The sequence below is a fragment of the Phasianus colchicus genome, chromosome Z, assembly GCF_987193195.1.
Source record: "Phasianus colchicus chromosome Z, bPhaCol1.hap1.1, whole genome shotgun sequence".
Classification (NCBI taxonomy): Eukaryota; Metazoa; Chordata; class Aves; order Galliformes; family Phasianidae; genus Phasianus; species Phasianus colchicus.
Genome location: NC_143476.1, coordinates 9,579,820 through 9,593,441, shown reverse-complemented (window position 1 = coordinate 9,593,441; position 13,622 = coordinate 9,579,820). Strand labels below are relative to the sequence as shown.

The window sequence follows — 13,622 nt, the reverse complement described above, 5'->3', positions numbered from 1 at the left end:
GTCGGGATGGGGGACGCCTACTTTGTCGAGCCGGTATATGTTTCCACTCATCCCCCTTTCTTGAATTGTTCTTAGGAGGAGGAGAGGACAGGAGGCTCACTGCAGCACCGTCAGCCCGCCGGCTCCCTGCACCCACGTGCCGCTTCCCCTCTCCCACCTGTTTATGAGGCAGGGGGGGGTGACAAGCTCCACATGATGCCTCAGTTATGCGCCCAGATCTCGGGGCCGATAGGGACTGGCACCACCAGTCAATCTCCTTCTCACACTCTTTTATGGTCCTCAGCCTCTCTACCTCCTCTTTCAGGTCAACCACAAGGCTGAGTAAGTCATGCAGTTGGTCACATCTTATACATCTACCACTGTCATCACCCAGCACTGCAAAGGCCAGGCTCTGGCACTCATAACAGCCAGCGACCTGTGTACTAGCATCTCGCGTTGGGGCCTCAGTCTGAGTCTCCACACTCTTTATGGCCGCAGCCTTTTTTCTGCGGGAGCATGGGACTTCCACCTGGGACTCCACAATTCTTGTGCTATTAGCCTTCCTCCGGGGTGCAGGCATTGCCAACCAGCAGGCACACCAACACTATTAGATAGCCTTAACGGGGTGTGCCTGATCAGGCCCGCCCTGCTGCCGGTAGTGCTGGCGCTGCCCCCGCACCGTTGCCGGGTCGTTAACAGGAGCCCCCCCACTTATCACTCACCCTGGCAATGTCAACCGTCCTAGGCTGGGGAGTTCCGTGCAGGAGTGGCTTACTGATTCTCCTCGACAGATAAGCCCAGGTGTTTCCCACACACCTTCTCTGGTGGGCAGCGACACGTCGCTGCCCTCCCCGAGGCTTTTTAAAGCAAGAAGGGGTGGGTGCGGAACCGTTGCCCTGGCAACGCCCCCGCCGCGACGTCCGCTCTCGCGAGAACTTCCCGGCCGAGAGCTGCCCGGCTACTCTGCTCTCTCGGGGATCCCTGAGTGAGGGAACCGACCGAAACCCCCTTGTACCTCGCGATCAGTCGCTGCGCTTCTGGCTGGACCAGCTCCGAAGCGGCGATCCTCGGCAATCAAGGATTTCTGCCTTGTTTACTGACTGTAGGCACAGCAATACTCCTGCACCTTCAGGGAAACAGCAAATCCATCTCTTTCACACCCTACTTCTATCAAGCTCATTCACCTTACAAGGTATTTATTGCAAGCAGCTCTTCCGAAAATGGAGATTAACAGAACCTGCAACCCAGGACACCTCAGTAAGCCAGTACTTTTCATCTCCTGAAGGTGTAGGTAGACACAGAGCTGGAACATCTTTTCCAGAGCTGTGTGATGCTATCTCATCTATGTTCCTTTACTGTGCACTCAGTTTCACTTCTTATCTAACCTGGTTGCATCCCAGGATTTCTGGTGCCAAAAATAAACTGACAGCTTTCATCACTAGTTAAAAGGAAACTGCAATAGGAAAAGCAATTTTTCTGATTTCTCTGTTGATCAGAGATGCTTCATGCAAGCCTGATGCGGTAGAAACAATATCAGCTTCAGAATGACAGTCATTAGAGCAGAATCCTTTCACTGATGAAATCCCACAGTCCTGATTCATACAACACTGACACTGGAGGACACAGTAGTTTAGATGAGAGCGCATTAAAAATGACTAAGTTAAGGTCTCAGAAATAGCAAAGAGTGACAAGTATGAAAAAAAGAGGTTGCAGAAACTGCTTCAGTTTGGCACTCTGGCATAAAGTATGACAACACACAACCTGCCTGTGCAGTTCCAGAAGCAGAAGAAAGCCGTCAACCAAGACTTGTTCTCATCTGCTCTGAAAGTCCACTGGGACAAGGCCACTTTTCTCTGACGTGCTTCCAGAAGTATCACTTCTGAGCACTGTGCCAGGGAGTTACAAGATACTGTTTGTGTGCACAAAGGAGAAAAAGACGTCTGTCTGGAAACAGACTTGGTGAAGGAGAAGCAGCATTTTCCAGAGTACTTCAGAAAGAACTGAGCACTGCCCCAAGAGCTTCAGAGCGGCAGGCTCTGAAGATTCATGAACCTTGAGCTCCTTTCCAACCTGGGCCATGCTGTGATTCTGGGATTCTCACCTTTGCCTCATCTGGCAGAGGGAGGCAGCTCTTTCTCTTGTCTCCCTATGGCTGTCAGGTCACCAGGGCCAGTGTCACACAGGGAACTGCAAACACTGTGTGTGCTGTGCCCTGCCCATGGCAGCACAGAGGCAGCTGCCAGCAGCTGATGCCCACAAGGACAGCCAGCCTGGACTTCCTTTGATTCCTTCCCTTTGGATCAGCGTCCTTCAGGAAGGCGGAACATCTCTCCAGCTGAGCAGCAGAGGACAGCAGGGCTTCGTTGTCTGGGCATGTTCTCTTCTGGCCCTCTGGCCCTCACAGACACAGGAGGAGGACACAGAGGCTGCTGTAACACAGCCAGCCCTGCCTCTCAGCTCAGCTCTCAGGCCATCCTCTCTCCCCTCAGCAGCAGCTCACTGTTCTGCACTCCTCTGGCCTGGGCTGGCAGAGGTGTGCAGCAGTTCTGCTGATCTCCCAGTGCTGGCCATGTCTGCAGTGCCTGTGTGAAAGACACAGGAAGCTGCCAGCATTGCACTGCTCTGCTGTGCCCCTGCCATCACCGAGTTTGCTGTCAGCAGCTGCTGCTACACGTCCATTCAGGCACAGGCCTTTCCTTCCTGGCCCTCTTTCCCCCCCTCTCTCCTCTGCTCTCTCTCGTGCTCCCCTTTGGCCTGGGCTGGCTGAGCAGTGCAGGCCTTGTTGTTGCTCCCTGGGCCAACTACGTCACGGTTCCCCGTGACTCTGCCAGCTGCTCTGACACAGCGACTGCGTCCTCAGTGTGGATTCCAGAATGCGACAGACGTCCAGAGAAGACTTCCAGGGCTGATTGGAACATGCTGCCATCAAGAACTGCCATGGCTCAGGCCCCCTGGGAATCTGCTCACAGCGAAAGCTGCTGTCACTCTGTGTGGGCACAGCCTTGTCTGTGTAGGCCTGCTCACACTGCAGCCCCTGTCTGCACCAGAACCGTGCCGATCCACCTTCTCTTGGCCTCCTTGCCTGCATGGAAAAGGGCAGCTTGGGCTGAAGTCCCTCAACTTGCAGATGGCCGAGTGAAGTCTCTGAGCCCTGGTGACCCACGCAGCTCTTCAGCCTGCTGACCTGCTCTGCTGGGGCTGTCTTAAAAGGCAGAGGGCACGTTATCCTAATGTCCCCACATCCATCCCTCTTAGCATACTGTAGGCCAGTTCCTAAAAGGACACCTGCACAATCTCTCTGAATGTTAATCAGCATGTAGTCGGTCTGTGCACTGCAGAAATTGCATCTAGGTTTTCAGTGGTGATTAGCTATGTGTTTAGTTAGAGGTGCAATGGTTCTAATGGTGAGAGAAAGACATTCCCAGTTGTCACCAGGTGGAACACACTTCAGACTGGAATCCTCAAGCAGACTGCAGTCAAGCTTTCTTAATTATTCGTTGTTCTTATCAATTCAGACGCATCTCTGAATTCCTGCTTGAATGAACATTCTGTAATAATCTGCTGAGACAGCGCAAGGCTTGACAATGAGACTATAGTTTATGAAAGCAGCACTTTTTACTTCGTATACAAGTTCTTATCTGAATGCTAAATGCAACATCAATTCACTTCTCACTGGGTTGAACGTTTTAAATATTTGGTAAACATAATGGTTCTAATTCTGACATTTAATATGAAAATATTAAAATTCCTTGTAAGTACTTTTTTGTTAGAATGCCAGATGCTAAAGGGATGAAGTGGCACAAGAAAGCAAAATATCTCTGCTGATGGCAGGAAGGACTGTAAGGATGGAAAGGCTGGTGTTTGCCATGGGCAGGGAAACACATCTGGTTTTCTTGTTCCCTTTGTCTTTGAGTGCCAGAAAAATAGAGGAGAGCGTGCCCTCACCTTGGACCCCTCCTGCCCTCTGCTGCTGAGATGGAGAAATGTCCCAGCTCCTACAAGGACATCAGGACAAAGGTAAGTATTGGAAATAAGTCCAGGCTGGCTGTACTTGTGGGCATCTGTTGCTGGAAAATTTAATGGCAGTAAACTGCCTAGATAATGACAGAATGAGGGTGACAATAGAATGGTACGTAATCACAGTGCAATGAAAAAAGTATGCAGGGTGCAGGAAGGGAGGTGTGGACATTCTGAGTTGCAACTCTTTATTTGCTCCAGAAAGCTCTATCAGAATGGAAGACTGAAGGAAATACTTTGAGGGGTTTTTTAATGTGACTGGATAAAAGATCCACGTGGCAAATTGAATAACTGGGTGGTAAAGGGACATAGATACCTCACTGTTTCATGGAACCTTTCAATTAAGCACCTGAGCGCTGTGTACAGGACTTGGGAATATAAGTATTAGAGGATCATGGAATATCTTTATTTGGAAGGGACCTCGAGGATCATGTATTCCACCTCCTGGTTCCACACCGGACCTCCTATGGGTCAAGCCCTGTGTCTGAGAGCATTGTGCAAATGCTCTTTGGCCTTTGTCAGCTCAGTGCCAAACCACTGCCCTGGGGAGCCAGTGCCAAATTCCATGTATCTAGTTCATCCTACAGAATGATGCCAAGAACAGTTATAGAGATCGACTGACAAACAAAATTCTTGTCTTGAATTAATGGTACACTCACCATTTAAAAAAAAAAAAGAAAAAAAAAAAAAGAAAAGAAAAAAGAGGAAAAAAAAAGAAAAAAAATCAAAGCCACATTCTTACGCTGGCATTTTACAGTATTGTCAGATTTTTGTAATTCTGTTTTGTCATATAAGATTCTCTCATCATGAAATAATGACCAAATTCTCTCTTCAGATCTAAACATACAAATGTTAAAGGCAACAGTGCTGTTCAAGAGTACATTACCAGCTCAAACACTGCTTTGGCTGTAAAACTGAAGGTAGTAAAGAATTTTATCAAGGAGTTGGAAGAAAACATGTAAGTGTAGATTGAAAAGCAACCTGTATTGTTACTTAGAGTTTGATATAGTGTAATCCAATGCACAGTACTTGTAACGTGTGTTTTACAAAATGCTTTGCAATGTAGGCATCTATTAAGATAAATGCTGCAAGTTCTAATATGTCCATGACCTTTTCAAACTGTTCCTTACTCCTACACATCACTACGAGTAGTTCTTCTGTCAGGAAGGATCACATGAGTAATTAACCTGTGACCTTAAGTTTGGAATTAAATGCATACAGTGGAAGTAAGAGCTGTGGGGTATTTTGCTCTTTCAGTGTTGAACAGCCGAGGTGTTTTGTTTTGGAGGGTGGATAGTGATGGGACAAGTGGGGAATGGCTTTAAACTGAGACAGGGGGTGTTGATTTTTAGGTTGGATGTGAGGAGGAAGTTTTTCAGCCAGAGGGTGGTGAGGCACTGGAACAGGTTGCCCAGGGAGGCTGTGAATGCCCCATCCCTGCAGGCATCCAAGGCCAGGCTGGATGTGGCTCTGGGCAGCCTGGGCTGCTGGTTGGCAGGTTAGAAAGCCCACAGGACCTTATTGCAGCCCTGGGTGCAGGGGGATCACTGCTCCTAGCATGCACACAGAAGAGCTGGAGCACACAGGTGATGTACATTCCACTTGTGAACATTCCTGCAATTCCAGAGAGCGTGCGCCTGTTCCACTCACTGCTGCACAGATTAAAAACTGATTGCAGATGAGCTGTTTTGGTATGGGGTTCTTGCCAACGGTCTGCAGTGGCTGTGTGATTCCTCGGGGAGTTGCTCTCCAGCCCAAAGGTCATGTCCTAAGTCGACCAGATCCCGTTTGTGTCCAGAAATGGCTGACAACAGATCAGCTGCTGGTCAAGTTTCTAACATCACACTGGCCTTGCTCCAGTGTCTGTGTCATCAGCCCCAGCACATACGGTGCACCTCTTCAAGGCTTGGGAACACTGAGACTCTGCACTTGGGCTCCAGACATCCTGCTGCACCAAGAGGTTATTCTAGCTTTGGTATCTTGCAACTTTGTCTATAACTACATCACTGTAATCATAAATGTCTAGGAGCATGGAGATGGAGAAATTAATCTTCCTGTAATTCTCTGTACTGCAGCCCCGTGGTTGTCAACACCTAATGCAATATTGAAATTTCAGTTGAGAAATTGAAAGCTGTCCCTAACAAAAAAACATCTGGATTTGTTATTGAAATTACACTGAGGATCAAGAAATCCAAATGCTTCTAGCATAACCACGATTACAGGCAGTGTTTAGACAAGCTCTTACAGGAAAACCATGAACACAAGGCTAAAGAGAGACTAAGTGATGCACTCTGCAGGAATACTCATGGAAGTCTTCACAGTGCAGGAGTCTGATCTGATTACAGATGCTGTGCTTTAAGTACCCCTTATCATATCTTTTTTTTTCACTGTTGTGCAGGGGTTGGACTCAGTGATCTCTGGAGGCTGGAGATGCTGTTTGCTAATGGCAGATGGAGAGAGGAAAAGCAAGTCCAAGGCATGCTGTGCATAGCCACCACATGGCATCTGCACCATTTCCCCCTGCACAAAGGAGGAGCAGCTCACAAGCTTGGCCTGGGCCAGGGAAGGGAGCAGACAAACATCTGGACCGACCCCAAACGAGCTGGTTCTGCAGGTTGGGTGTCTTCTGCTGCTTGTCTCACATCCTGCTGCTCAGCGGTAGATTTGTTCCTGCTCAGTGCTAACAGGAAACTCACACAGCATTTCTGTTTCAGCTGTGCCAACGCTTTGATCCCTTGCTGCTTGGATGGGGCGTTTGAAGAATGATGCCTGTGCTGATGTCCAGCCAGGCTTTGGGGATGAGTCTCCACACCAGGGTCCGTCTGACAGGACTGAGGGTTGGGGATCCAGCCAGGTCGAGTCCAGCGTGCTTTGCTCTTGTTCTTAGTGCTTGTTTTTGCTCAGGAGGGCAGGAGGTGAACCTCGTGAACCAATGCCTGCAGACGGGGTTTGCAGAGAAAGAGGTCCTGCAGGCCTTGTGTGACAGCCACGGAGCTGCAGCGAGGCTGCATCCGTGTAAAACACCAGAGATCCACGGAGGTGTGAAGGGGAGCTGTGGGCTGCAGTCACGCAGGAAGGGATGTGCATGCTCGGGGTTTGGTTGTTGTGTGTGTGTTAAGTGACTGTGATACCACTGCTGGGTCAGTGTGAGTGTACGGAACAAGTGTGACAGCCTTTTTGATGGAGTCCTGTGAAAGGATTCCTATGGACTTGAGATCCAACTATCAGCCTGTGGGCATCATTTAGGAGTTGGGGTAGGGGATGAGGCAAGGGAAGTTGGGCTGAGAAAGGGATAAAGCAGTCTGGCAGTAGTTCTGTGTTTCTCCCATCTCCTGCTTTATTTCCTTCCAGGTGAAATAGATGGGTGCTGCAACATGCCCTTGAATGTAACAAAAGCCACTCTAGTGTGGATTTGACATGGGCCCAGCACTGCAAGGTACGCTGCTGGGAGGAAGCGTCCATCTGGCTGAGGGCAGGAAGGCCCTCCAGAGGGATGCACTGAGGCCAGTTGTGCGAGGCTCAACAAGAGCAAGCGCCAGGTCCTGCGCTTTGGTCATGACGACCCCGTGCCAGCTTCTCCAGGATTTGGCTGGGGTAGAATTCCAAGCAGCCCCTGATTCCAGAACGTTGGGCTGGGCTGTTGGAATCTTCTGCCCTTGTGACTGGTCTTGCCTCCCCACCCTGTCCGTCGTGGTGGAGCAGCCTGGTGGCCCTCAGTGATGTCATAAGGGCTAGAATGAGGGGAGGAGCAGTGCGTGCTGCGTCCCTTCATTGGAGCGCTGGAGCTCTGACTGAGCAGCTCGCTTGTTGCACTTGTGCACCGACTGCGTCCCTTTGTCTTCACACCGTCCTGTGCAGCACCTTGTAGGTAAGCTGAGACAGTGTGGGAGAGACGGGGGGACAGTGAGTGCTGAGAACTGCTGGCTGGCGGAGCTCATAGGATCACATTATCTCCATCAGCAGAGGGGTGGCCATGAGGGACAGGGAGGTGATCGTCCCCCCCTGCTCTGCTCTTGTGAGGCCCCAGCTGCAGTACAGTGTCCAGAAAGACAGGGAGCTGTGTGAGAGGGTCCAGAGGCGAGCCACAGAGATGATCAGGGGACAGGAGCACCTCCCCTGCAAAGACAGGCTGAGGGAGCTGGGCTTGTTCAGCCTGGAGAAATGAAGGCTGTGGGGAGACCTCATGGCAAGGGGAAATGGTTTTAAGTTGAAAACTTAAGTTTTTAAGTTGAGGGAGGGCAGATTTTGGTTTTTCCCTCGTAGTCTTTGCTAAACCGTGGAAGCAAACTGACCTGCTCTTTCTCTCTCCTCTCTCCACCCTCTGCCTGCTTCCCTGCTGCAGCTTTTGCTCGTGGAAGATCAGAGCAAAGTGACAAGGAACGGCTGCGGATTCGTGAGATTTCTCTCCCTCGTTCTGATCTCTTGCCAGGTACCTGCCATGGTTTGTCCCCCCACATGCTTTAGCAGCCCGTGACGCCCCGTGTTTAGTAACACAGCCTCATCCAGCTTTGATGGGACGCTGGTCACGTGTGGGTTTTCTCCACGTGCTCTGCAGCTCAGCCCTCAAAAGGAAGCTGTCTGTGGTGCTGTGACCAGCTGGTCTACAGGAAACCAATCCCTTAGGCAAAGAGTCCCAGCCCCAGCTTGTGCAGAGCTGCACAGCATCACCAGGGACACCAGCAGGCGTGCTTGGGCTGTGTGAGTGTGCCCGACAGCTGTAGGGAGCACAGCAGAGATGTGAACAGAGAAAATAAAAGTGTGTTTCTTTTCAGTTCCAGCTTGTCACACCTACGCTGATGGCCGTGGCGTGCAGCGAGATCAGCTGTGGGCCTGACCTGGCATGGACAGAGGTAGAGTATGAAGCTCTGATTGGTCTTTGTTCCCTGACTGCAGCCAGCAGAGTGAGCCGCAGATGTGCTCTCCTGCTTTCCAAGAGAGCTCCTCTGTGGCAAGACAGTAGTGCAAGAGTGGCAAGTTTATAAAAGTACCAGAGCCATCTCGGCTGTGGTGTTTGTCCTCTACTGACTTTTCCCTTGAAATGGCTGCAGAATCAACAATCATTCTCTGCTCTGTTTGGCCTCGCTGTTGGTTGGACTGCTCAAGAGAGCTGCTTGGTGCTTGCAATGGAACTGTTTGCACCTTGTAACTGCAGCCGTAGCTTTGGTTTCCCTCTTCACGGTCTCCTAGCATCTGAAACAGCCAGCCTTCCTGCACAAAGAGCGCAGGAAAGGAGGGGGCAAAATGGACAAGGCCACCTGTCTGCGTCAGTGCCATTGCTGATTAGTCTGGGTGGGGAGAGATGCATCTTTGCATTGCCTGGCGTGTGCCTGCTGCACACCAGGGAGAGAAACAGCCGTTATTAGACTTGCAGTTCCTTCTGAAGTGCCCATGATAAGGACCGAGTGCATTTCCTGCAGCTTTCTCTGCAGATGTGCTCCTCACCTTGAAATCCTCCTTGTTGGTTCCCAGCTCCTCACCGTGGCCTGTGCTCTCTGTTTCAGGCTGAGAACAAGGGGAAGCCCCTGCTGGACCATGAGGTGGCACCTGTGAATGTTCCAGCTATTGCTGCTGCCCATGCTATTAAGAGATACGTTGCCCAGGCAGCGGATGAACTCTCCTTTGAGGTAAGCAGTTCAAGGCGTTCCTTGTTGCTCAATTTTACAATGGCAAATGCCTTCAGAGCTGCACTGGTGCAAGTGCTTTAATGCTCGGCGATGTTTGGCAGTGCAGAAGAATGCAGTCATTTGAGCTGTGCTTTCCTCCCAACCGTGCTGAAGCTGGGATTGACACTGCACTCTCTTGCAGGTGGGAGACATCATCTGTGTCATCGACATGCCACCAAAGGAGCTGACCCCCTGGTGGAGAGGCAAGCTCGGCTTCCAGGTAGGCACAAGCTTCAGACTGGAGAGTGCAACTTCAGTAAAGGCAGGAATCTCAGCTTAGAGCTGCTCTGCCTGCACAGGACGCCTAGTGGACATAAACAGTTTCCCTGTGTCGGTGTCAGAGGACCTTGCCTTTGGCTGCAAATGTTGAAAAATTATTACCTTTATGCTGTGAACTATGGCCATTTTCTGCTGGATAGTCTTATGGAACGTCAGGCAAGCACGTTCCGAGGGAAATGTTATGTGGCTTTTGGTTTAACAGTTCAGATCTGAGAAGTGCTGCATGCAATATTTGGCTTCTCTTCTTGTTACAGGTTGGATTTTTCCCAGGGGAGTGTGTGGAACTCATTAATAAGAACATTCCTGAGGCACTCATCAACTCTGTGCCAAAGCCAGGTAGGGATGTTACATTTGATGGTGTGGGGAAGCAAAAGGGAGTCTTTTTTGGGGTGTGTTCCATGTTTAATACCTCCTTTATCCATGCCACATTGTCCTCTGGGTTGATGATTCTTCATGCACACCATGGGGCAGAGATTTGGCCCAATCCTCCTGTGTTTATGATTGGACTTGGGAAAAGTATAGAATCTTCATAGAATGGCTTGGGATGGAAGGGACCTCAGGGATCATCATGCTCCAACCCTCCTGCCTCAGGATGGTCTCCCAGCCCCCACAGTTAATGTGAGACTAGATCAGGCTGCCCAGGGCCCCATCCAACCTGGCCTTGGGCTCCTCCAGAGATGGGGAAAATCCCTTTTTGTATGTACTGGTTGGTAATGTTCTTCCCGTTCTGACGTGCTCTGTAGAATGTGCTGTGCTCGGCCTCGTCCAACGGAGCCAGACCTGAAATGACCTGGTTTCTTCCTTTTGTTGTGCAGTGCCCAAGAAACGCAGCAAGATCCTCACCTTCCTTCGTTCCTTGGTGAAGGCCCGCCCAAAGAAACCGACCGAGCGGGAGGTGGAGAAGGAAAGGGTGTTTGGCGGTGACCTGGGAGAGCATCTTCTCCACTCCGGTCGTGATGGTAAGGAGCTGCCCATTCCTGAGATCTTCCTCTGCTGGGCATCTAAAGAAGATGAAAGGGAGCTCATATCTAGCAGGGGGCAGGCTGATAGCCTTGGAGACACGTGTAATGGGAGTTGATGGCTGAAGGATAAAGTGAGGCGGATGCTCCTAAGAGACAAGCACATCTGCATTTGCTTCAGCCAAGCCTGGCTGGGCTTAGTGGATGGGATGTGAAGCACAGCCTGCAGCACGACTGAATCAGGAGCTCCACTGACGGCTGGCACGTGTTCTTCAGTCCCCCAGGTCCTCCAGAGCTGCGCTGAGTTCATTGAGCAGCACGGCGTGGTGCAGGGGATATACCGCCTGTCCGGCGTCGCGTCCAACATCCAGAGACTGCGGTAAGAGTGCTGCGACTGACACAGCCTGAGTGCATCTGGTGTGGCTTTGGGCTTGCCTTCCTCTCGCTCAACCGGGTTTGCGTCCCTCTCTCCAGGCAGGAATTTGAGTCGGAGCAGATTCCTGAGCTCACCGTCCGTGACATTCACAGCGTGAGCTCCCTCTGCAAGATGTACTTCAGGGAGCTCCCGAACCCTCTGCTCACCCACCAGCTGTACGGCAAGTTCTCGGTAAGCACAAGGCCACATCTTTCATTTCCCTCTTCCTGGGCCTCTTGGCAGATGGCTGCAGCAGTGCCCCAGCTCGGAGGCCCTTTTGCTGTCAGCCCCACGAGGTTTACTCGCAGTGGTGTACTAGCCTGATTGGTGTCTCGCTCCCTTTCTGCACTACTCCAGGATGCTGTTGGTGCCGCTACAGAGGAGGAGCGGCTGCTCAGAATGCAGGACGTCATCCAGCAGCTGCCCGCTCCTCACTACAGGTCAGTGCTGCCCTCAGCCTGCTGAGCTCAGCCCTGCTGCATTGCAGAGGGCAACGATGCGGTTCCAGACTTTGTCTTTCTGAATTGCAGCACGGCATGCTTGTTGGTGCTGAACGTTTGCCTCTCTTGTTTTCCAGGACACTGGAGTTCCTGATGAGACACTTGGCGTGTCTGGCTGGGAGCTCCACGATAACAAACATGCATGCCAAGAACCTAGCCATTGTGTGGGCTCCAAACCTCTTAAGGTAAACTTCTGGTTCTGTTTCAACACAACGCTTCATATGTTCTCCACTAAAAAAGAACAGTCCTCTCTTTTTCTCCATCAAATGTGCTCTTCTCCTGTAAAATCTGTGGCTGACAGAAGAGCAGGAGCCTGGGCTGTTCTCCAACCCCACAGGCACAATGTCTAGGTGACAATTTCTGCAGTCTTGGTGAGATGGGACTGACGTGTCCTTGATCATCCAGGGGAATTTCTGCAGTGGCATCACTGATTGCCCACTGCGGAAGTCTCCAGAGCCTCAGCTGACAGCTTTTGGCTGCAACAATTCAGACTCGGGGAAACGGTCTTGGAGAAATGACTTCTAAAATCTGCCTTTTCTACAGATCACAGCAGAACGAGTCTGCCTGCGCCAGTGGAAGAGCTGCCTGCATGGAGCTGCAGACACAGTCGGATGTGGTGGAATTCATCATCAACCACACCGACGTCCTCTTCTGCTCCAAATCCAGAGCAGACATCGCAGATGCAGCAGGTGAGTGTCTTCCTCCATTATCTTGATCTTGACCTGACACCTTGACCAAATGCAGGCCTTCTCTGGGACCTTTGAGATACTCTTTTACCATCAAGGGGACAGCAGACCTCTGGGCTTCCATTAGGGTATGGCATCCTGTTGCTGGATGCTGAGAATGTCCAAGCCCAAACTTCACAAGGAGGAAACCATCATTATTATGGTTTGCATGCAGGAAAAGCTTGATGCAAGCGTGGCAGCGAAGCTTTCTCAGTTCCCTGCCCCTTTTATCTAGGGGTAAGCTGCTCTTAATGATGACCATGTCCTTTGCTATAAACACACCTCTGCCCACATGGTTATTTTGGGCTCCTCTTCTTCCAGTGGCTCGGATAAGCAAGCCTGAGAAAAATACAGCACCTCCCCCAGAACTGTGGTGGCTGTGCTGCTGCTTTCTGATCCTCGCTCTTACCTGTGGTTTTCCCTGACAGGGCACAATTCTCTCCCAGGGCCCAAGTCTGTGGGGGTCTCTTCTGCTGCCACAAAGCTGCTCAGCCTGGAGGAGGCACAGGTACAGAGGCGAGGCCACAGCAGCTCTCCCCCTGTGACAGAGAGCAGCCACGACATTGAAGTGGAAGAAAGCCCTGCAGCTGGGCAGGGCAAATTCCACACCGTCGTCGACTTTCCATCTGACAGGTAAAGAGGACTTTCTTTTCCAGCACCTAGCATCATTGTTTGGGAGGGTTTTTGTGGGTTTTTTTTCCCAGTATTTCTAGTGCCAAAAGTTGCTGAAAGTAAGTTAGGCTAAGGTGGGATTTTCCAGATGTCAGGGCCACGTGCCTGAAACCAAATCCAGTTCTCCTCTAAGCAGAGCAGTTGGTCAGACTTGCTGGCACTAGAAATTAAACATGGCAGTGAGATGAGGCCGATGAGGTGCTAATGTAAGAGTCAGAGATGCTTCTGAACTTCCTTTATGGCTGCACGGTTCCTCAGAAAGCAGTTACACCTGCCAGCTCCATCAAAGCCATCCCTCAGATGCTGTGCTGTACAGCTGTGGAGCCTTTGCTCACATGCTCTGCATCTTGCTTGACAGAGTTGAGGGGAATTTAGCCAGCAAGACTTCAGGGCTGAGCTGTAGAACGGAGCCA

General features: G+C 50.9%; 1 protein-coding gene across 1 annotated transcript; it reads left to right on the top strand.

The window, feature by feature from the left end:
* Positions 1 to 6: 6 nt before the first annotated feature.
* LOC149912441 (rho GTPase-activating protein 32-like) lies at positions 7 to 12,527 on the top strand. Its single transcript, XM_090131087.1, has 8 exons — positions 7 to 33; positions 76 to 136; positions 10,754 to 10,897; positions 11,174 to 11,276; positions 11,372 to 11,504; positions 11,670 to 11,752; positions 11,890 to 11,997; positions 12,356 to 12,527. The coding sequence occupies exons 1-8, from the start codon at positions 7 to 9 to the stop codon at positions 12,525 to 12,527; spliced, it is 831 nt and encodes a 276-aa protein (XP_089987213.1).
* The last annotated feature ends 1,095 nt before the right edge of the window (positions 12,528 to 13,622 follow it).

Excerpts from the sequence above, each read along its gene's own strand:
- LOC149912441 (XM_090131087.1), top strand. The coding sequence starts at position 7 with ATGGGGGACGCCTACTTTGTCGAGCCG. Across the intron at positions 11,277-11,371 it reads TCCAACATCCAGAGACTGCG|GCAGGAATTTGAGTCGGAGC; the intron begins GTAAGAGTGCTG and ends CCCTCTCTCCAG. Across the intron at positions 11,998-12,355 it reads TGGGCTCCAAACCTCTTAAG|ATCACAGCAGAACGAGTCTG; the intron begins GTAAACTTCTGG and ends CCTTTTCTACAG.